This window comes from Carcharhinus amblyrhynchos, unplaced genomic scaffold, assembly GCF_965287045.1.
Source record: "Carcharhinus amblyrhynchos unplaced genomic scaffold, sCarAmb.v2.hapA chromosome_111, whole genome shotgun sequence".
Taxonomy (NCBI): Eukaryota; Metazoa; Chordata; class Chondrichthyes; order Carcharhiniformes; family Carcharhinidae; genus Carcharhinus; species Carcharhinus amblyrhynchos.
Genome location: NW_027649851.1, coordinates 399 through 25,038, shown reverse-complemented (window position 1 = coordinate 25,038; position 24,640 = coordinate 399). Strand labels below are relative to the sequence as shown.

At 50.3% G+C, this 24,640-nt stretch overlaps 1 protein-coding gene across 1 annotated transcript in view; it reads right to left on the bottom strand.

Annotated features, from left to right (window-relative positions):
* LOC145338619 (cobalamin binding intrinsic factor-like) overlaps positions 1-24,406 on the bottom strand; it is a 48,644-nt gene extending 24,238 nt beyond the window's left edge. The window contains exons 1-3 of the mRNA XM_080182994.1: positions 24,203-24,406; positions 7,694-7,874; positions 3,633-3,764 (exon numbers count right to left, since the gene is read on the bottom strand). Coding sequence (XP_080039120.1) covers positions 3,633-3,764; positions 7,694-7,874; positions 24,203-24,406 — 517 coding nt within the window. The remainder of the gene's footprint in view (positions 1-3,632; positions 3,765-7,693; positions 7,875-24,202) is intronic.
* Positions 24,407-24,640: the final 234 nt, after the last annotated feature.

Sequence of the window (24,640 nt, the reverse complement as noted above, 5' to 3'; positions counted from 1 at the left end):
TATGGAACTTTGTTCAGGCCACAGTTGGACTACTGTGTGCAGTTCTGGTCGCCACACTATCAGAAGGATGTGATTGTACTGGAGAGGGTGCAGAGGAGATTCCCCAGGATGCTGCCTGGGATGGAACATTTAAGTTATGAACAGAGATTGGGTAGGTTTGGGTTGTTTTCGTTGGAGCAGAGAAGACCAAGGAGCGACCTGATTGAGGTGTACAGGAAATGGCGGCGTGGGCTCGTTGGGCTGAAGGGCCTGTTTCCCGTGCTGTGTTGTTCTTTGTTTTTTGTTTGTATTATGAGGGACACAGAGTGGATAAGGAGCAGCTGTTCCCCTTAGTTGAAGGGTCAGTCATGAGGGACAGATGTTCAATTGCGGGGGGGGGCAGGAAGTTTAGGGGGATGTGAGGAGAAACTTTTTTACCCAGAGGGTGTTGATGGTCTGGAATGTGCTGCCTGGGAGGGTGGTAGAGGTGGTTACCTCACATCCTTTAAAAAGTATCGGATGAGCACTGGGCACATCATAACATTTAATACTGTGGGCCAAATTGCGGCAGAGGGGATTAAGTGGGAGTTCCTAATGTATCTATGCAGTCTTGATAGGCTGAAGGGCCTCTTCTGCACTGTATGATTCAATGATAGCTCCAAACAGCCATGTGATGAACATCTCTTATTTTACTCATCTCTGGATTGGGGATCTCGAATTGAATCTGCCCTGAGCCCTGTAAAAGATTGGATAGTCTGGGGGTAGATTTAATTAAATAGTACAACATTGAGCTTGGACAAACTGGAGGGAAAGGGCCAGTTTCCCTTCGTAGAGAGGTCAGCAAGGAATAGATTTATAGTGATAGGTATAAAGATTAGTGGGGAGATATTTTCATCCACTGTGTAGCAGAGGGCTGGAACTCACTGCCTGAACGGGGAGATTACGTGACAGTTATATAAAATGTTGGTTTGGCCACATTTGGAATATGTGTCCAATTCTGGTCACCACACTACCAGAAGGATGTGGAGGCTTTGAAGAGGCTACAGAAAAGGTTGACCAGGATGTTGTCTGTTATGGAGGGTATTAGCTATGAGGAGAGATTGAATTAACTGGGATTGTTCTCCCTGGAAAGACAGAGACCTAGGGGAATAGATAGGGTGATCAGTTGGAAGCTTGTTCCCAGGACAGAAATGACAACTACACAGGGGTACAAGTTCAAGGTGAGGGAGGAAGGTTCAGTGGAGATGTGTGGGGGAAGTTTCTTACACACAGGGTGGTGGGAGCCTGGAATGCACTGCCAAGTGAGATGGTTGAGGCAGTTATATTAGTGACATTTAAGACTTATCTGGGTAGACACATGAACAGATGGGAAGTAAAGGGATTTGGTCTAGAGAGGACAATGTGATCGGTGAAGGTTTGGAGGGCCTGTGCTGTGCTGTTATTTGTTCTTCTTGAAGAGGCAGAAATGCTCTGAATAAATTATATTTTTTTTGACTAGAACGTGAACTGGACCCCACCATACAAGTACTGTGACTATCACAGCAGGTCAGGCTAGGAATCCTGTGTAGAGTAACTTACCTCCTGACTCCCCAAAGCCTGTCCAGTATCTGCAAGGCTCAAGTCAGGAGTGTGATGGGCTACTCCCCACTTGTCTGGATGGGTGCAGCTCCAACAATGTTCAAGAAGCTCAACGCCATCTGGGCGGCACAGTGGTTCGCACTGCTGTCACACAACACCAGGGACCCAGGTTTGATTCCCAGCTTGGGTCGCTGTTTGTATGGAGTTTGCAGGTTCTCCCCGTGTCTGCGTGGGTTTCCTCTGGGTCTCCAGCTTCCTCCCACAGCCTGAAAGATGTGCTGGTTAGGAATATTGACCCAAAGTGTGGTGACTAGGGGAATTTCACATTCACTTCATTGCACTGTTAACGTAAGCCTTACTTGTGACTAATAAATTAACTTTAACTTCCAGGACAAAACAGCCCGCTTGGTTGGCACCACATCCACAAACATTCGCACCCTCCACAACCGACGCACAGAGGCCGCTGTATGTACTGTCTACAAGATGCACTGCAGCAACTTCACAAGACTCCTTAGACAGCCCCTTCCAAACCACGACTTCTACCACCTAGAAGGATAAGAGCAGCAGATACCTGGGAACAGCACCACCTGGAGGTTCCCTTCCAAGTCATTCTCTATCCTGACTTGGAAATATATCATCGTTCCTTCGCTGTCACTGGGTCAAAATCCTGGAACTCCCTCCCTAACAGCATCGTGGATGTACCTTCACCTCAGGGACTGCAGTTCAAGATGGTGGCTCACCACCACCTTCTCAAGGGGCAATTAGGGATTGGGCAATAAATCCTAGCCAACGATGCCCACGAAAAAATAATAGAAAAACACCCTCAGCAAACTTTAGAATTATCACCCAGTTTTTGGTCAATATGTTGACACTGAGCACTCCAAAACCTCACTCAACAAAACAGAGGAGACCGTCATAGACTTCAGGAAGCGTAAAGGAAAACATGCCCCTATCTACATCAACGGGATCAAAGTAGAAAGGGTCGAGAGCTTTTTGGTGTCCAGATCACCAACAACCTGTCCTGGTCCCACCAAAGCCTCTACATTCTCAGAAAACTAAGGAAATTCAGCATGCCAGCTACAACTCTCACCAACTTCTACAGATGCACCACAGAAACTATTCTTTATGATTGTATCACAGTTCGGTATAGCTGCTGCTCTGCCCAAGACTGCAAGAAGCTACAAAAGGTTGTGAATGTAGCCCAATCCATGACGCAAACCAGCCTCCCATCTATTGAGTCTGTCTACACTTCCTGCTGCCTCTGCAAAGCAGCCACCGCAATCAAGGACCCCACACACCCCGGACATTCTCTCTTCCACTTCTGTCGGGAAAAAGATACAAACGTCTGAGAACACGTACCAACTGACTCAAGAACAGCTTCTTCCCTGCTGCTGTCAGACTTTTGAATGGACTTACCTTGCATTAAATTGATCTTCCTCTACACCCTAGATATGACTTTAACACTACATTCTGCACTCTCTCTCCTTTCCTTCTTGATGAATGGTATGCTTTGTCTGTATAACATGCAAGAAACAATACTCTTCACTGTATATTAACACGTGACAATAATAAATCAAATCTCACTCTATATATTTCCTGGTCTGAAATAAAACTATCACTGTGGTAACATTGCCGACTTTCCTGAGACAATGTTTCGAGAGAGAGGTTCAGTACCACCGTGCCATGGGCTAATAACAACAACTTGCATTTCTATAGCAGCTGCGATCCAGGAAAATAACCCAAAGACAATTCACATTGTCACCCTGGAATTGACACTAAATCCCAAACAGTAAAAAGGAGAGAGGGTGAGGGGTGGAGGGACGCGGTGGCAGGGGGGAGGTCAAGGACCATCCAAATGGAGAGGATTGAGAGGAAGAGAATGAGAGAAAAAGAGCAAGGATGGGGGAGGGAATTCCGGAGCTATGGGCTCCAGGCAGCTGGAGAAGGTTACAGAGATATGGGGGGGCTGTCGGAGGTTACAGAGATATGGGGGGGTGCAGGAGGTTATAGAGATATCCGTGTGTGAGAGTACTGGGATGTCAAATGTGTGTAGATTAGCTGTGCTCTGTACTTACAGCAGGTTTCGAACACGGTTGACTGTGTCTCACTGATGGCGGTGATGGAGGTCATAGTGACAGTGATCTCCGTGGTGGCAATGATGGAGCTTTCTTCAAAACTGGCCGTAGTCAGATCTTCTGCTGCAGCTGCTGGAAGTGGCAAACATGCCAGTTAGTACACACCCTGTCAGTGCTGCCAGCACTCTCTCACACACACCCTGTCAGTACTGCCAGCGCTCTCACACACACACCCTGTCAGTACTGCCAGCGCTCTCACACACACACCCTGTCAGTACTGCCAGCGCTCTCACACACACACCCTGTCAGTGCTGCCAGCGCTCTCACACACACACCCTGTCAGTACTGCCAGCGCTCTCACACACACCCTGTCAGTACTGCCAGCGCTCTCTCTCACACACACCCTGTCAGTACTGCCAGCGCTCTCACACACACCCTGTCAGTACTGCCAGCGCTCTCTCTCACACACACCCTGTCAGTACTGCCAGCGCTCTCACACACACCCTGTCAGTACTGCCAGCGCTCTCACACACACCCTGTCAGTACTGCCAGCACTCTCACACACACCCTGTCAGTACTGCCAGCGCTCTCTCACACCCTGTCAGTACTGCCAGCACTCTCACACACACCCTGTCAGTACTGCCAGCGCTCTCACACACACACACCCTGTCAGTACTGCCAGCGCTCTCACACACACACACCCTGTCAGTACTGCCAGCGCTCTCACACACACACCCTGTCAGTACTGCCAGCGCTCTCTCTCACACACACCCTGTCAGTACTGCCAGCGCTCTCACACACACACCCTGTCAGTACTGCCAGCGCTCTCACACACACCCTGTCAGTACTGCCAGCGCTCTCTCACACACCCTGTCAGTACTGCCAGCGCTCTCACACACACCCTGTCAGTACTGCCAGCGCTCTCACACACACACCCTGTCAGTGCTGCCAGCGCTCTCACACACACACCCTGTCAGTACTGCCAGCGCTCTCACACACACCCTGTCAGTACTGCCAGCGCTCTCTCTCACACACACCCTGTCAGTACTGCCAGCGCTCTCACACACACCCTGTCAGTACTGCCAGCGCTCTCTCTCACACACACCCTGTCAGTACTGCCAGCGCTCTCACACACACCCTGTCAGTACTGCCAGCGCTCTCACACACACCCTGTCAGTACTGCCAGCACTCTCACACACACCCTGTCAGTACTGCCAGCGCTCTCTCACACCCTGTCAGTACTGCCAGCACTCTCACACACACCCTGTCAGTACTGCCAGCGCTCTCACACACACACACCCTGTCAGTACTGCCAGCGCTCTCACACACACACACCCTGTCAGTACTGCCAGCACTCTCACACACACCCTGTCAGTACTGCCAGCACTCTCACACACACACCCTGTCAGTACTGCCAGCACTCTCTCACACACACCCTGTCAGTACTGCCAGCGCTCTCTCTCACACACACCCTGTCAGTACTGCCAGCGCTCTCTCTCACACACACCCTGTCAGTACTGCCAGCGCTCTCACACACACACCCTGTCAGTACTGCCAGCGCTCTCACACACACCCTGTCAGTACTGCCAGCGCTCTCTCACACACCCTGTCAGTACTGCCAGCGCTCTCACACACACCCTGTCAGTACTGCCAGCGCTCTCACACACACACCCTGTCAGTACTGCCAGCGCTCTCACACACACCCTGTCAGTACTGCCAGCGCTCTCACACACACCCTGTCAGTACTGCCAGCGCTCTCACACACACACCCTGTCAGTACTGCCAGCACACTCACACACACCCTGTCAGTACTGCCAGCGCTCTCACACACACCCTGTCAGTACTGCCAGCACTCTCACACACACACCCTGTCAGTACTGCCAGCACACTCACACACACCCTGTCAGTACTGCCAGCACTCACACACACCCTGTCAGTACTGCCAGCGCTCTCACACACACACCCTGTCAGTACTGCCAGCACTCTCTCTCTCACACACACACACACACTCACTCTCACACACCCCATCAGCGCTGCCAGCACTCTCTCTCACTCACACACAGACTCTCACACACCCCATCAGTGCTGCCAGCACTCTCTCACACACACACACTCACTCTCACACACCCCATCAGCGCTGCCAGCACTCACACACACCCCGTCAGTACTGCCAGCACTCACACACACACACACCCCGTCAGTACTGCCAGCACTCTCTCTCACACACATACGCACTCACTCTCACACACCCCGTCAGTACTGCCAGCACTCACACACACCCTGTCAGTACTGCCAGCACTCTCACACACACCCTGTCAGTACTGCCAGCACTCACACACACCCTGTCAGTACTGCCAGCGCTCTCACACACACCCTGTCAGTACTGCCAGCACTCACACACACCCTGTCAGTACTGCCAGCGCTCTCACACACACACCCTGTCAGTACTGCCAGCGCTCTCACACACACCCTGTCAGTACTGCCAGCACACTCACACACACCCTGTCAGTACTGCCAGCGCTCTCACACACACACACCCTGTCAGTACTGCCAGCACACTCACACACACCCTGTCAGTACTGCCAGCACTCTCTCACACACACCCTGTCAGTACTGCCAGCGCTCTCACACACACACCCTGTCAGTACTGCCAGCACTCTCTCTCTCACACACACACACACTCACTCTCACACACCCCATCAGCGCTGCCAGCACTCACACACACCCCGTCAGTACTGCCAGCACTCTCACACACACACACCCCGTCAGTACTGCCAGCACTCACACACACCCTGTCAGTACTGCCAGCACTCTCACACACACCCTGTCAGTACTGCCAGCACTCACACACACCCTGTCAGTACTGCCAGCGCTCTCACACACACCCTGTCAGTACTGCCAGCACTCACACACACCCTGTCAGTACTGCCAGCACTCTCACACACACACACCCCGTCAGTACTGCCAGCACTCTCTCTCACACACATACGCACTCACTCTCACACACCCCGTCAGTGCTGCCCGCACTCTCTCTCTCACACACACACTCTCACACACCCCGTCAGTACTGCCAGCACTCTCTCTCTCTCTCTCTCTCTCACACACACACACACACTCACTCACTCTCACACACCCCGTCAGTGCTGCCAGCGCTCTCACACACACCCCGTCAGTGCTGCCAGCACTCTCTCACACTCACTCTCACACACCCCGTCAGTATTGCCAGCACACTCACACTTACACACACACACACACACACACACACGTGTCGCATATTCTCTCTCACTTGCACACTCACTCTCTCTTGGGCAGCATGGTGGCACAGTGGTTAGCACTGCTGCCTCACAGTACAAGGGACCCAGGTTTGATTCCCGGCTTGGGGTCACTGTCTGCAGAGTCTGCACATTCTCCCCGTGTGTGCGTGGGTTTCCTCTGGGTGCTCCAGTTTCCTCCCACAATCCAAAGATGTGCAGGTTAGGTTGATTGTCCATGATAAATTGCCTCTTATTGTCCCAGGATGTGTAGATTAGAGGGATTAGTGAGGTAAATATGTGGGGTTGTTGTTGATGCAGACTCGATAGGCCAAATGGCCTCCTTTCTTCTCTGATTCTCACACACTCTCGCCCACTCTCTCTCTCTCTCCTTTGCACATGCTCTCACACATGTGAATGACAGAATAATGCTGGGTCTCTCCTACTTTTTTCAACCCCCCTAGGATAGATTGTAGAGTTCCTGCAGTGAGGAGGCCATTCGACCCATTGAGTCTGCACCAACCAACATCCCACCCAGCCCTATTCCCGTAATCCCATGTATTTATCCTGCTAATCCTCTAACACTAGGGTCAATTTAACTCACCTAACCCACACATCTTTGGACTGTGGGAGGAGACCAGAGCACCCATGCAGACAAGGGGAGAATGTGCAAACTCCACACAGTGACCCAAGCTGGAAATTGAATTTGGGTCCCTGGAACTGTGGGGGAGCAGTGCTAATCACTGTGTTGCTCCATATTATAGTTACAAAAGGGGGAAGATCCCCTCAACCACTCCCGCCCTCTCTTACTGTTACAGTTCATCTCACTGACGTCCAGGTAAGTCTTTCCTTCCAGCGTCGCAACGACCAGAGCCATAGCACCTGCTGTCATGGTCGGACCACTCCAGTTCTGCAGTCTGCTGACCAGGGTCTCCAGTGACTTGCTGCAGTTGTACCTCATGGGGTGCAGCAAGATATCTGCTCCCATGGCCTGTGGGAAAGGAGCTTGTGAATGCTGAGATAACCACAGAGACTAACGCGGTTTTGGGGCGAGTGCGGCCCAGTAACCCCATCCAGAGAGAACAAAAGAGAAAATGCAGGAAAATCTCAGCAGGTCTAGCAGTATCTGTGAGAAAAGAAAAGACAGTAAGAAGTCTGACAACACCAGGTTTAAGTCCAACCAATTTATTTCGTCAGGGGCAAACCCCGAAAGCTTGTGAGTTTACTATCAAATAAATTAGTTGGACTTAAACCTGGTGTTGTCAGACTTCTTACCTTGTTTACCCCAGTCCAATGCCGGCATCGCCACAGAAGAGAAAAGAGCCAGCGTTTGGAGTCCAGATGAGCCTTTGTCAAAGCTGCTTTTTCAAACCTGCTGAGATTTTCCAGCATTTTCTCTTTTGGTTTCAGATTCCAGCATCCACAGTCATTTGCTTTTGTTCCCAGAGAGAGAGAGAGGTCATGCATTGATCTATAACCCCACACCACCATAGGGCGTCCAGACACATTCCACAGCCAAGCAAGGACTTCAGCTGGTGCAGCCATTATCATGATGTGGAAAATATCAAACAGCACACAGCAAGATCCCACTCAGACTCAATGAGAGGGATTGCTATTTTATTTTGGTGATAGCTATCCCTCTAAACTGCCTGTTTTTCTTTGCAAGTGCCTTGCTTGAATCTGAAACATCAAACCCAGAGCGGGGACGGTGATCCCGACTTCATGTTCCACCCAAAGAATGGTAAGGTACAACTTCTCCGCACTTAGTAAAGAGCTCAGGAGAAGCACAGGGGCTGGAGGAGGTCACAGAGGGAGGGCTGTAGAGGCTGGGGGAGGTTACAGAGATAGGAAGTGTTGCAGGGCCTGGAGGAGATTACAGAGATGGGGGTATTGGAGCAGCTGGAAGTGGTTACAGATGTAGGGAGGGTCTCCGTATCACACTGGGAGTCACTGGGCACAGTTCCCGTCTCCGTATCACACTGGGAGTCACTGGGCACAGTTCCATTCTCTGTATCACACTGGCTGACATGTGTCTCATAAATTTGATTGAGTTTTTTGAAGGAGTAACCAAGAAGGTATAGATAATGGCAGTGCAGTTGCTGTTGTCTACACGGACTTTAATAAGGCCCTAGATAGGTACCACATCATAGGTTGTTGCCTGAAGTTAAATCTTACAGGATACAGGGTGAGATAGCTAAAGAGATACAAAATTGGCTTGATGACAGAAGCTAAGGGGTGGTTGTGGAGGTTTGTTTTTCCAACTGGAGACCTGTGACCAGCGGTCTGTCTCAGAGATCAGTGCTGGGTCCACTGTTATTGTCATTATATTAATGATTTGGATGAGAATTTAGGAGACATGGTTAAGTTTGCAGATGATACCAAGATTGGTGGCATTGTGGACAAAGTTATCAAGGATTGCAGCGGGATCTTAATCAGTTGGGCCAGCGGGCTGACAAATGGCAGGTGGAGTTTAATTTAGATAAGTGTGAGGTGATGCACTTTGGTAGATCGAACCAGGACTTACTCAGTTAATGGTAGGGTGTTGGGAAAAGGTATAGAATAAAGAGATCTCGGGGGACATGGTCATAGCTCCTTGAAAATGGAGTCACAGGTGGACAGAGTGGTGAAGAAGGCATTCAGCGTGCTTGGTTTCATCAGTCAGAACATTGAATACAGGAGTTGGAATGTCTTGTTGAAGCTGTACAAGACGTTGTAAGGCTACACTTGGAATACTGTGTACAGTTCTGGTCACCGTATTAAAGAAAGGACATGATTAAACTAGAAAGAGTTCAGAAAAGATTTACCAGGATGTTACCGGGACTTGATGGTTTGAGTTCTAAGGAGAGGCTTTTTTCTCTGGAGCATAGGAGACTGAGGGGTCACCTTATAGAAGTCTATAAAATAATGAGGGGCACAGAGCAGCAAGATATTCAATATCTTTTCCCAAAAGTAGGGGAGTCTAAACTAGACGGCATAGGTTTAAGGTGAAAGGGGAGAGATACAAAGTGGAGCAATTTATTCATACAGAGGGTTGTTGTTTGTCCATCGTCATCGATGAGGACCTCAACACCATTAGTCACTTTGAGTCTGATTGCAGTGTGTCCAAAGATGACTGATCAGGCCAATTCAGGCAGGGAATGTCCTGGCACGTATTGGAGAAGCCTGTGTAGACACTGTAGTTGTTGCGCTGGTGGCTCTGGACTTGCGCTTAAGTTGTGCTTCAGCAATAAACCTTGCTTCGTGAGCTTGACAGCCTTTGTGGATGAGGCAGCGCCAGGTAGGGCAGTTTCCTGCCAGCGTTTCCCAGGTGGTCGTGTCAATGTCAAGCGACTTTAGGGAGGCTTTGAGTGTGTCTTTGAAACGTTTCTTCTGCCCTCCATGCGAGCGTCTTCCAGCAGAGAGTTCCCCAAAAAGGAGCTGTTTGGGTTTGCGCTCATCTGACATACGGATGACATGTCCTGCCCACCGGGTCTGCGCTCTCATCAGTAGTGTGTGGACTGATGGCAGACTTGCTCTAGAGAGAACTTCAGTGTCTGGTACTTTGTCTTGCCATCTGATGCATAATATTCTGCGAAGACAAGTCACATGGAAATGATTGAGCTGTCTTGCATGCCTTCGATACACAGTGCACATTTCACAGGCATACAGGAAGGTAGTGAGTACTGCGGCGCTTTAGACCTTCAGTTTTGTTGCTGGACTGATTCCTCGACGTTCCCATGCAGTGGAGCAGTCTACCAAAAGCAGAACTTGCCTTTTCTATTCTGTAGTTAACTTTTGCATCAATTGTCACTGCTTGGGAGACAGTGCTGCCAAGATAAGTGAACTGGTTCACTGCCTGTAGTTTCTGCCCTTTGATTGTGATTATGGGTTCTGTGTACGGTGCATGAGGAGCGGGCTGGTGCATGACTTCGGTCTTTTTAATGTTGATGGTGAGCCCAAGGTTGTCACAAGCCGTGGAAAATTTGTCCATACTGACTTGCATCTCTGGCTCTGGGCCAGCATACAGGGCGCAGTCATCGGCAAAGAGGAAATCTCTCAGAACAGTCTCTTATCTTCAGGAGAAGTGTCAGGAGCAGAATCACAAGCTCTACACAACCCTTGTTGACCTCGCGAAAGCCTTCGATACTGTAAGCCGACAAGACCTCTGGAGAATCATATCAAAGTTCGGCTGCCCCCCCAAATTCATTCAGATGGTACGCCAGTTCCATGATGGCCAGAGTACTGGATGGCGGGGAATCCTCTGAGGCATTCCCAGTCACCAACGGCATCAAACAGGGCTGTGTGCTGGCACCCACATTGTTCAGCATGATGTTTACTGCCATGCCGAGTGATGCCTTCCAGGACAGTGTTGCTGGATTCAGCCTCAAGTACAGAGTGGATGGGAAGCTTTTCAACCTGAGGAGACTTCAAGCTATTACCAAAGTGAAACAGACTTTTCTGAGAGATTTCCTCTTTGCCGATGACTGCGCCCTGTATGCTGGCTCAGAGCCAGAGATGCAAGTCAGTATGGACAAATTTTCCACGCCTTGTGACAACTTTGGGCTCACCATCAACATTAAGAAGACAGAAGTCATGCACCAGCCTGCTCCTCATATAGAGGGTAGGGAGTGTTTGGAACAAGTTGCCAGAGGTAGTAGTAGATGCGGGTCAATTTTGTCTTTTAAAAAGCATTTAAACGGTTACATGGGTAAGATGCGTATCGAGGGATATTGGCCAAATGTGGACCATTAGGATTAGCTTTGTGGTTTAAAAGTGGCATGGACAAGTCGGACCGAAGGGCCATAAACCTCTTTGATTCTATGGCTGTTAAACAGATTGCACAGTTTGAGCAGGAATGAAGATCACAATTTGGGAACTGCCCATATGGAGTCAGAATAACCACAAGCATCTTACAATGACAAAGAGGGCCATTCAGAGAGTGAATGCTGGAGCAAGGATAGTCAATGCAAAAGTGTGGCAAAGTGGGTCACATTGCAAAAGCTTGTTGCCCTAGAACAGCTTCCCCTGAGAAGAATATTCAAGAGAAGAATCCGAGTACCTTCAAGAAGAAGAAGTTGTTATCGATGCGGAAGAAAAGCATTGCAGTTGTGAAGAAGAGAATGTCCAGAGACATGTTGAAGAGCTGCTACTGACTGTTAGATCCATACAGGTGGATCACAGAAGCACCACAGAATCATAGAATCCCTGCAGTGCTGAAGGAGGCCATTCAGCCCATTGAGTCTGCACCAATTCTTTGATAGAGTTTCTTGTCCAGGCCCAGCCCGTAACCTCACATTTACGTGGCCAATCCACCTAACTTACACATCTCTGAACACAAAGGAATAATTTAGCTTGGCCATCCATCTAATCTGCACATCTTTGGATTGTAGGAGGAAACTGTAGCACCCAGAGGAAACCCACGCAGACACGGGGAGAACATGCAAATTCCACAGTCACCCAAGGCTGGAATTGAACCCAGGTCCTTGGCGCTGTGAGGCAGCGCCAACCACTGTCATCCATGTCGATTCTGGCTCACTCTGAAGTTAGGTAGACAATTTATTAGTAGGAACGTTGATACTGGTGTTGCTGTATATTTAATTCCTGAGAATACACACCAACAAAAGATGAAATATCTTTTTTTAAAATCAGCTGATTGATTTTAAGAACAAAGAAAATTACAGCCTAGGAACAGACCCTTCAGTTCTCCAAGCCTGCATTGACCATGCTGCCCGACTTAACTAAAACCCCTTACTCTTCCAGGGACCATATCCTCCTATTCCCATCCTATTCATGTTTTTGTCAAGGTGGCCCTTAAAAGTCACTATCATATCTGCTTCCACTACCTGTCCCGGCAATGCATTCCAGGCATCCTTCACCTTCTGTATGAGATAAGTTTCTTACACATCTCCTTTAAACATTTGCCCCTTGCATCTTAAACCTATGCCCCCTAGTAATTGACTCTTCCACCCTGGGAAAAAGCTTCTACCCACTCTGTCCATGTCTCTCAATCTTGTAGACTTCTATCAGGTCGCCCCCTCAACCTCCGCCGCTCCAGTGAGAACAAACCGAGTTTCTCCAACTCCTCATAGCTAATGCCATCTATGCCAGCCAACAATTGTGGTAAATCTTTCTTGTACCCTCTCCAAAGCCTCCACATCCTTCTGTTAGTGTGACAACCAAAATTGAGCATTATATTCCAAGTGCAGCCCAACTAAGGTTCTATAAAGCTGCAACATGACTTGCCAATTTTTAAACTCAGTACCCCAGCTGATGAAGGCAAGCATGCTGTATGCCTTCTTGATTACCTTCTCCACCTGAATTGCCACTTTCAGTGATCTGTGTACCTGTACACTCAGATCCCTCTGCCTATCAATACTCAAGCAATAAGGGTTCTGCCATTTTACTGTTTATCTCCTATCTGTATTAGACCTCCCAATTACCTCACATTTGTCCAGATTAAACTCCATCTGCCATCTCTCTGCCCAAGTCTCCAACTGATCTATATCCTGCTGTATCCTCTGATGGTCCTCATTGCTATCTGCAATTCCATCAACCTGTGTGTTATCCGCAAACTTACTAATTAAACCAGATACATTTTCCTCAAAATCATTTATATATATTACAAACAGCAAAGGTCCCAACACTGATCCCTGAGGAACGCCACTTGTCACAGCCCTCCATTCAGAAATATACCCTTCCACTTCTACCCTTTGTCTTCTATGACCAAGCCAGTTCTGTATCCGTCTTTCCAGTTCACTTCTGATCCCGTGTGACTTCAACTTCTGCACCAGTCTGCCATGAGGGACCTTGTCAAAGGCCTTACTGAAGTCCAAGTAGACAATATCCACTGCCCTACCCTCATCAATCATCGTCATTTCCTCAAAAAACTCGATCAAATTGGTGAGGCATGACCTCCCCTTCAGAAAACTATGTTACCTCTAGCTAATATGTCCACTTATTTCCAAGTGGGAGTAAATCCTATCTCGAAGAATCCTCTCCAATAATTTCCCGACCACTGATCTAAGGCTCACCAGCCTGTAATTACTGGATTATTCTTGCTACCCTTCTTAAACAAAGAAACAACATTAGCTATTCTCCAATCCTCTGAAACCTCCCCTGTAGCCAGTGAGGATACAAAGACTTGTCTCAAGGCCCCAGCAATTTCCTCCCTTGCCGCTCTCAGTATTCTGGGGTATATCCCATCAGACCCTGGGGACTTGTCTACCTTACTGTTTCTCAAGAACCCCAATACCTCCTCCTTTTTGATCTCAACATGACTCAAACTATCTACACATCCTTTCCCAGACTCATCATCCACCAAGTCCTTCTCTTTGGTGAATACTGACGCAAAGTATTCATTTAATACCTCACCCATTTCCTCTGACTCCACACATAGATTCCCTCCCTTGGCCTTGGGTGGGCCAACCCTCTCCCTGGCTACCCTCTTGCTCTTTATATACGCATAAAAAGCCTGGAGATTTTCCTTAATCCTGCTGTCCAATGTTTTTTCGTAACCCTCCCCTTAACCCTCCTTACTCCTTGCTTAAGTTTCTTTCTATTTTCCTTACTTTCGACCTAAGGACATAAGTGGAAGAAATTGTGACATTAAAAGGTTATATTATGGTCAATGCAGAGTTGAGTGGACAAACAGCAGAATTACCTCTCCAGGTGGTCCATGATCATTTTCCAGCTCCATTTGAGAGATCACGCTGAGAGAAGATGAAGCTTAATTGGAGCACTATCAACGGAGTGGTCAATCCCAGTGACCATGTCTGCAGTAAGTGCAGGTTGCTGGAGGAGCTCCAGCTCAAGGTGGATGAGCTGGCCTCTGAGCTACAGACACTGAGGCACATCAGGGGGAGAGAGGGTGCCATTGTCAATGGGGTGCAAGTGACATCCACCCCCCCTAGACTGGCTAACTCTAAGGGTCAGGAACAAGAGGGGGCTGCTGGGAGGAGGAAGGGGGGTGAGGAGTGGAGGAAGGAGAGTGGGGAGAGGAGGAAGGAGGGTGGGGAGAGGAGGCCTCAGCCTCTTAATCTGCATAACAGGTTTGAGGTTCTTGCTTCCAGTCTGGAAGAGGACGAGGCAGGTGAGGTTGGTGAGCAAACTGCACACGGTACAGTGATGCAGCAGGACATAGGCAAAGAGAAGGGGAAAAGGAACGTAGTAGTGATTGGGGATAGTGGGGTGAAGGGTATTGACACTGTCCTTTGTCGCAATGACAAAGTGCACAGAAGGGTGTGTTGTCTGCCTGGTGCTCGGGTACAGGATGTTGCAGCTGGGCTGCAGAGGAACCTGGAGTGGGAGGGTGAGAATCCGGTCGTTGTGGTACATGTGGGTGCCGGCGACGTAAGCAAAATGCAGACTGAGGATCTGGGGAGGGAGTATGAAAAGCTGGGAATGGAATTAAAAAGTAGAACCGACAAGGTGGTTATCTCTGGGCTACTGCCTGAACCGAGTGCAGACGGGCATAAGGTTGACAGGATTAAGGAAGTGAATGGGTGGCTCAGGGATTGGTGTGGGAGGAATGGGTTTGAATTTATGGGGCATTGGCACCAGTATTGGGGTAGGTGGGACCTGTTCAGGCGGGATGGGGTTGGTCTGAACCGTGCTGGGACCAGAGTGCTGACGAATCGAGTAAAGAGGACTGTAGACAGGGCTTTAAACTAATTGGGGGGGGGGAGGGTGCGAGGGTAGGTGACGTTACGAGGTCTAAAGTTAAGGATAGGGTACAGGTAAGGGAAGAGGCCGAGGATGTCCCAATAATAGAGGGAGTAGGGGGCGTGAGTATGGTTGGTGGCGTTACGGCAAATAGGGTCCAGGTGAAGGCTGGGATGAAGGCACTTTATCTGAATGCACGAAGCATTCGGAATAAAGTGGATGAGCTGATGGCGCAGATCGACACAAATGGATACGATCTGGTGGCCATTACAGAGACGTGGCTGCAAGGTGACAGGGACTGGGAGCTGAATGTACAGGGCTATCAAGTGTTTAGGAAGGATAGGCAGGAGGGAAAAGGGGGGGGCGTAGCTCTGCTGATTAAGGATAGCATCAGGGTGGTAGCAAGGGATGATATTGGAGCCAAAGAGCAGAACGTGGAATCGTTGTGGGTGGAGATTAGGAACAGCAAAGGGAGGAAGACGCTGGTGGGTGTCGTCTACAGGCCCCCGAATAATGATCTGGAGGTGGGGCGGGCTGTTAACGCGCAAATAAGTGTGGCGTGCAGGAATGGGACGGCCGTAGTTATGGGGGATTTCAATCTGCATATTGATTGGTTGACCCATGTTGGACGCGGTGGGCTCGAGGAGGAGTTCTTGGAATGCTGCCGGGATAGTTTCCTCGAACAGTGTGTGTTGGAGCCGACGAGGGAGCGAGCTATCTTGGATCTTGTGCTATGTAATGAGGCGGGTAGAATTAGGGACCTTGCGGTGAAGGATCCTCTTGGAGAGAGTGATCATTGTATGGTGGAGTTTCTGGTGCAGATGGAGGAGGAGAAAGTGGGTTCCCGGACACGCGTACTTTGTTTGAATAGAGGGGAATACGGTAAGATGAGAGAAGAATTGGCGAATGTGGACTGGGGGAGTGCGTTGGAGGGAGGGTCTGCTGAGGAGCAGTGGCGGATCTTTAAGGAGATCTTTCTTGGTGCTCAGCAGAAATTTATTCCGATGGTCAAAAAGGACAGTAGGAGGAGAGGTAATAAGCCGTGGATAACGAAGGAGGTGAAGGAAAGTGTTAAATTAAAAACGGAGGAATTTAGAGTAGCTAAGAGTGGTGGGCGAGAAGAGGATTGGGAGAGGTATAAATGTCAACAAAGATTGACAAAGAAGTTGATAAAGAAGGGTAGGAGAAACTATGAAGCTGGGCTAGCGCTTAATATAAAAAAGGATAGCAAGAGTTTTTATAAATATATAAAAAGGAAGAGGCTGGCTAGGGTGAACGTTGGTCCTTTAGAGGATGAGAAAGGGGACCTAGTGGTAGGGGATGGGGATATGGCTAAGGTATTGAATAACTTTTTTGTTTCTGTCTTCATGGAGGAGGACGTGAATAATTTGCCGGGTGTTAGCGATGGAAAGGTGGTAGGACTGGAGGGTCTTAATGACATTACTGTTACTAGAGAGGCGGTGCTCGACAGACTGGAGGGGCTGATTGTGGACAAGTCCCCAGGACCGGATGGAATGCATCCGAGGGTTCTGAAAGAAATGGCGAAGGTGATAGTGGATGCCTTGGTGGTTATTTTCCAGACGTCGCTGGATTCCGGGGAAGTGCCGGAAGATTGGAAAACGGCTAATGTTACGCCGTTGTTTAAGAAGGGTGCCAGGCAAAAGGCGGGGAATTATAGGCCGGTTAGTTTAACGTCTGTGGTAGGTAAAATGTTAGAATCTGTCATTAAGGAGGAAATTGCGAGACATCTTGAAGGGAATTGCTTGATAGGGCGGACGCAGCACGGTTTCATTAAAGGGAAGTCGTGTCTGACAAATTTACTGGAGTTCTATGAGGATGTGTCTAGGGCGGTGGATAGAGGAGAGCCGGTGGATGTGGTCTTTCTGGACTTTCAGAAGGCGTTTGACAAAGTACCTCACAAGAGGTTATTGCAGAAGGTCGAGGGACATGGAGTTGGGGGTAGGGTGTTAGCGTGGATAGAGGATTGGTTGTCAAATAGAAGGCAGAGAGTGGGGATCAACGGGTGCTATTCGGATTGGTGGATGGTGACTAGTGGAGTGCCCCAGGGGTCGGTGCTGGGGCCTCAGCTTTTTACCATTTATATAGATGATCTGGAGGAGGGAACCGAGTGTAGGGTGTCGAAATTTGCTGATGACACCAAGATTGGGGGAACGGCAAATTGTGCGGAGGGTGTGGAGAGTCTGCAGAAGGATCTAGATAGGCTGGGCGAATGGGCCAGGAACTGGCAAATGGAATTTAATGTTGGCAAGTGTGAGGTGATCCACTTTGGTAGGAAGAATGGTAGGAAGGACTATTACTTAAGTGGCGAAAAACTGCAGCAGGCGACGGTGCAGAGGGACCTCGGGGTCCTTGTGCATGAGTCGCAAAAACCCAGCTTGCAGGTGTAGCAGGTGGTCAGGAAGGCGAATGGGATGCTGGCCTTCATAACGAGGGGGATTGTATATAAAAGTAGGGAGGTCTTGCTGCAGCTGTATAGGGCATTGGTGAGGCCGCAGCTGGAGTACTGTGTGCAGTTTTGGGCGCCGCACCTGCGCAAAGATATTTTGGCCTTGGAGGGAGTGCAGAGGAGGTTTACTAGGCTGATATCGGAGTTGAGGGGGTTGAGCTATGAGGAGAGGCTGAATAAACTAGGCTTGTACTCGTTGGTGTTTAGAAGAATGAGGGGAGATCTCATTGAGACGTATAAGATGATGAATGGGATGGATAGGATAGAGGTGGAGAGACTCTTCCCGCTCAAAAAAGACAGTAGGACTAGGGGGCACAGCCTCAAGATAAAGGGGGGGGGCGGTTTAGAACGGAGTTGAGGAGGAACTTCTTCACTCAAAGGGTGGTGAATCTCTGGAATTCTCTGCCTGTTGAAGTGGTGGAGGCTGCCTCGCTAAATATTTTTAAGACGCGGGTTGATGGGTTTTTGATAAGAGAGGGGATTAAGGGTTATGGGGAGAGGGCGGGAATGTGGAACTGAGCCACGACAGATCAGCCATGATCTTGTTGAATGGCGGGGCAGGCTCGAAGGGCTAGATGGCCTACTCCTGCTCCTATTTCTTATGTTCTTATGTAGATCTCCAGCACCTTTTGGATAAATATAAGAGTGTATCTGAAGAGAAACTTCGCTCAATGAAGGGAGTTCAGATGGATCTCAAGATAAAGCCTACTGGTCAATCAGAATGCTTCCAAGACTGGTGCTACATGCAATTTGTTCCAAGGCCGAAGAAGAATTACTTTGACTCGCTAACACTCGTGTGTTAGAGCCAGTTACAGTGAGTGATTGTGCTACCCCATTGCACCTGTCATGAAACCAGATGATTCAATATGTATTTGTGCTGACTTTAAAACAACTATCAATCCAGTGTTGTGTTCTGATCAATATCAGCCTCATTAATTAAAGATTTGTTTGCTGGGTTATCAGAAATTCAGTAAGTTTGATCTTTCACAAGCATGTTTACAAATGAATATAACCACTGAATCTGAACCATTGCTTACTATTGTTACTCAAAGGTCTTTACTGTTTTAGAATTTGCCTTTTGGAATAATCTCTGCACCAGCCCTATTACAAAGATCAATGGAGCAGATTTTAAGTGGTCTCTCTGGTGTACAATGTTACTGGATGATATTGTAGTTACAGGGTCGAATAAACAGGAGCACTTGAATAATATAGAAGTAACACTGTCTGCACATCAAGAAAGAAACGAGTGGCTTTTGCCAGATGTCAGTCCAGTATTTGGGTCACATTATCGATAGTAAAGCCCCAAATGCGATAACTTCTCAAGTTCAGAGATATTCCAGAAATGACCCTCTGATCTGGAATGTGATAGATATGGGTGATGGAAAGAATTGGTAGCTGGGATGTATCATCCGTATCCTGATTTGAAACGAGATGTGTCAAGGAGGTTTGAGTTGACCATCCAAGGTGAGTGCCTGTTGTGGAGAATCTCACTGATCATTCCCCCTAGTCCGAGAGGAAGAGTCCTTGTAGATGAGATCTACTGCAAATGTGCACAGTGACTCCCAGTGTGATACGGAGACTGGAACCGTGCACAGTGAGTCCCAGTGTGATACGGAGACCGGAACCGTGCACAGTGACTCCCAGTGTGATACGGGGACCGGAACCGTGCACAGTGAGTCCCAGTGTGATACGGAGACTGGAACTGTGCACAGTGACTCCCAGTGTGATACGGAGACCGGAACTGTGCACAGTGACTCCCAGTGTGATACGGAGACCGGAACTGTGCACAGTGACTCCCAGTGTGATACGGAGACCGGAACTGTGCACAGTGACTCCCAGTGTGATACGGAGACCGGAACTGTGCACAGTGATTCCCAGTGTGATACGGAGACCGGAACTGTGCACAGTGACTCCCAGTGTGATACGGAGACGGGAACCGTGCACAGTGACTCCCAGTGTGATACGGGGACCGGAACTGTGCACAGTGATTCCCAGTGTGATACGGAGACGGGAACCGTGCACAGTGACTCCCAGTGTGATACGGAGACCGGAACTGTGCACAGTGACTCCCAGTGTGATACGGAGACGGGAACTGTGCACAGTGACTCCCAGTGTGATACGGAGACCGGAACTGTGCACAGTGACTCCCAGTGTGATACGGAGACCGGAACTGTGCACAGTGACTCCCAGTGTGATACGGAGACCGGAACCGTGCACAGTGCCTCCCAGTGTGATACGGAGACCGGAACTGTGCACAGTGACTCCCAGTGTGATACGGAGACGGGAACCGTGCACAGTGACTCCCAGTGTGATACGGAGACCGGAACTGTGCACAGTGACTCCCAGTGTGATACGGAGACGGGAACCGTGCACAGTGACTCCCAGTGTGATACGGAGACCGGAACTGTGCACAGTGACTCCCAGTGTGATACGGAGACGGGAACTGTGCACAGTGACTCCCAGTGTGATACGGAGACCGGAACTGTGCACAGTGCCTCCCAGTGTGATACGGAGACCGGAACTGTGCACAGTGACTCCCAGTGTGATACGGAGACCGGAACTGTGCACAGTGACTCCCAGTGTGATACGGAGACCGGAACCGTGCACAGTGCCTCCCAGTGTGATACGGAGACCGGAACTGTGCACAGTGACTCCCAGTGTGATACGGAGACCGGAACTGTGCACAGTGACTCCCAGTGTGATACGGAGACCGGAACTGTGCACAGTGACTCCCAGTGTGATACGGAGACCGGAACTGTGCACAGTGACTCCCAGTGTGATACGGAGACGGGAACTGTGCACAGTGACTCCCAGTGTGATACGGAGACCGGAACTGTGCACAGTGCCTCCCAGTGTGATACGGAGACCGGAACTGTGCACAGTGACTCCCAGTGTGATACGGAGACCGGAACTGTGCACAGTGACTCCCAGTGTGATACGGAGACCGGAACTGTGCACAGTGACTCCCAGTGTGATACGGAGACCGGAACTGTGCACAGTGACTCCCAGTGTGATACGGAGACGGGAACCGTGCACAGTGACTCCCAGTGTGATACGGAGACCGGAACTGTGCACAGTGACTCCCAGTGTGATACGGAGACGGGAACCGTGCACAGTGACTCCCAGTGTGATACGGAGACCGGAACTGTGCACAGTGACTCCCAGTGTGATACGGAGACGGGAACTGTGCACAGTGACTCCCAGTGTGATACGGAGACCGGAACTGTGCACAGTGACTCCCAGTGTGATACGGAGACCGGAACTGTGCACAGTGACTCCCAGTGTGATACGGAGACCGGAACTGTGCACAGTGACTCCCAGTGTGATACGGAGACCGGAACTGTGCACAGTGACTCCCAGTGTGATACGGAGACCGGAACTGTGCACAGTGACTCCCAGTGTGATACGGAGACCGGAACGGTGCACAGTGACTCCCAGTGTGATACGGAGACCGGAACTGTGCACAGTGACTCCCAGTGTGATACGGAGACCGGAACTGTGCACAGTGACTCCCAGTGTGATACGGAGACCGGAACTGTGCACAGTGACTCCCAGTGTGATACGGAGACTGGAACTGTGCACAGTGACTCCCAGTGTGGTACGGAGACCGGAACTGTGCACAGTGACTCCCAGTGTGATACGGAGACCGGAACTGTGCACAGTGACTCCCAGTGTGATACGGAGACCGGAACTGTGCACAGTGACTCCCAGTGTGATACGGAGACTGGAACTGTGCACAGTGACTCCCAGTGTGATACGGAGACCGGAACTGTGCACAGTGACTCCCAGTGTGATACGGAGACGGGAACTGTGCACAGTGACTCCCAGTGTGATACGGAGACCGGAACTGTGCACAGTGACTCCCAGTGTGATACGGAGACGGGAACTGTGCACAGTGACTCCCAGTGTGATACGGAGACTGGAACTGTGCACAGTGACTCCCAGTGTGATAGAGAGACTGGAACTGTGCACGGTGACTCCCAGTGTGATACGGAGACCGGAACTGTGCACAGTGACTCCCAGTGTGATACGGAGACTGGAACTGTGCACAGTGACTCCCAGTGTGATAGAGAGACTGGAACTGTGCACAGTGACTCCCAGTGTGATACGGAGACAGGAACCATGCACAGTGACTCCCAGTGTGATACGGAGACGGGAACCGTGCACAGTGACTCCCAGTGTGATACGGAGACTGGAACCGTGCACAGTGACTCCCAGTGTGATACGGAGACCGGAACTGTGCACAGTGACTCCCAGTGTGATACGGAGACCGGAACTGTGCACAGTGACTCCCAGTGTGATACGGAGACCGGAACTGTGCACAGTGACTCCCAGTGTGATACGGAGACGGGAACCGTGCACAGTGACTCCCAGTGTGATATGGAGACCGGAACTGTGCACAGTGACTCCCAGTGTGATACGGAGACGGGAACCGTGCACAGTGACTCCCAGTGTGATACGGAGACCGGAACTGTGCACAGTGACTCCCAGTGTGATACGGAGACCGGAACTGTGCACAGTGACTCCCAGTGTGATACGGAGACCGGAACTGTGCACAGTGACTCCCAGTGTGATACGGAGACCGGAACTGTGCACAGTGACTCCCAGTGTGATACGGAGACCGGAACTGTGCACAGTGACTCCCAGTGTGATACGGAGACCGGAACTGTGCACAGTGACTCCCAGTGTGATACGGAGACGGGAACTGTGCACAGTGACTCCCAGTGTGATACGGAGACCGGAACTGTGCACAGTGACTCCCAGTGTGATACGGAGACGGGAACTGTGCACAGTGACTCCCAGTGTGATACGGAGACTGGAACTGTGCACAGTGACTCCCAGTGTGATAGAGAGACTGGAACTGTGCACGGTGACTCCCAGTGTGATACGGAGACCGGAACTGTGCACAGTGACTCCCAGTGTGATACGGAGACCGGAACTGTGCACAGTGACTCCCAGTGTGATACGGAGACCGGAACTGTGCACAGTGACTCCCAGTGTGATACGGAGATCGGAACTGTGCACAGTGACTCCCAGTGTGATACGGAGACCGGAACTGTGCTCAGTGACTCCCAGTGTGATACGGAGACCGGAACTGTGCACAGTGACTCCCAGTGTGATACGGAGACCGGAACTGTGCACAGTGACTCCCAGTGTGATACGGAGACCGGAACTGTGCACAGTGACTCCCAGTGTGATACGGAGACCAGAACTGTGCACAGTGACTCCCAGTGTGATACGGAGACCGGAACTGTGCACAGTGACTCCCAGTGTGATACGGAGACCGGAACTGTGCACAGTGACTCCCAGTGTGATACGGAGACCAGAACTGTGCACAGTGACTCCCAGTGTGATACGGAGACCGGAACTGTGCACAGTGACTCCCAGTGTGATACGGAGACCGGAACTGTGCACAGTGACTCCCAGTGTGATACAGAGACGGGAACTGTGTACAGTGACTCCCAGTGCGATACGGAGACTGGAACTGTGTACAGTGACTCCCAGTGTGATACAGAGACGGGAACTGTGCACAGTGACTCCCAGTGCGATACGGAGACTGGAACTGTGCACAGTGACTCCCAGTGTGATACTGAGACCGGAACTGTGCACAGTGACTCCCAGTGTGATACGGAGACCGGAACTGTGCACAGTGACTCCCAGTGCGATACAGAGATGGGAACTGTGTACAGTGACTCCCAGTGTGATACAGAGACGGGAACTGTGCACAGTGACTCCCAGTGCGATACGGAGACTGGAACTGTGCACAGTGACTCCCAGTGTGATACTGAGACCGGAACTGTGCACAGTGACTCCCAGTGTGATACGGAGACGGGAACTGTGCACAGTGACTCCCAGTGTGATACGGAGACCGGAACTGTGCACAGTGACTCCCAGTGCGATACAGAGACTGGAACTGTGCACAGTGACTCCCAGTGCGATACAGAGACTGGAACTGTGCACAGTGACTCCCAGTGTGATACGGAGACTGGAACTGTGCACAGTGACTCCCAGTGCGATACAGAGACTGGAACTGTGCACAGTGACTCCCAGTGTGATAGAGAGACTGGAACTGTGCACAGTGACTCCCAGTGTGATACGGAGACCGGAACTGTACACAGTGACTCCCAGTGTGATACGGAGACTGGAACTGTGCATAGCAACTCCCAGTAAACTCCCGGTAGATTTTTGTATTCAGTACCAGCTATCCTTACCTGCATTGCGAGTGTGGTGTTGAGAATATCCCCAAAGGAGCCGTCTACTCTGAGCCGGTGCAGCAGACCCTTCACTGAAAACTCCATGGCCACAAACAATTTGGTCTGCACGCTCTTGTACAGTTCGACCGAGCGATGGAGGCATGTCAGAGCCAGGATGGAGCAGCTGTTGGTTTCTGCAAGTGAGTCAATGTTTGGCAACATGAATGGAAAGTTGCTGGAAGCAGGCTGTGCCCATCCTGGAACTGCCCCGTCACCCTGGCATTGCCCTGTCACTGCGGTCTCACCCCACCCCCCTCTGTCAAATCCACCGCCTTATTATTGACTCCCCCCAACCCCCCACCAAATCCACCGCCGTACTATTGACTCCCCCCACCAAATCCACCGCCTTATTACTGACCTTAATCCCACCGACATCATTATAATTTCAAACACTGG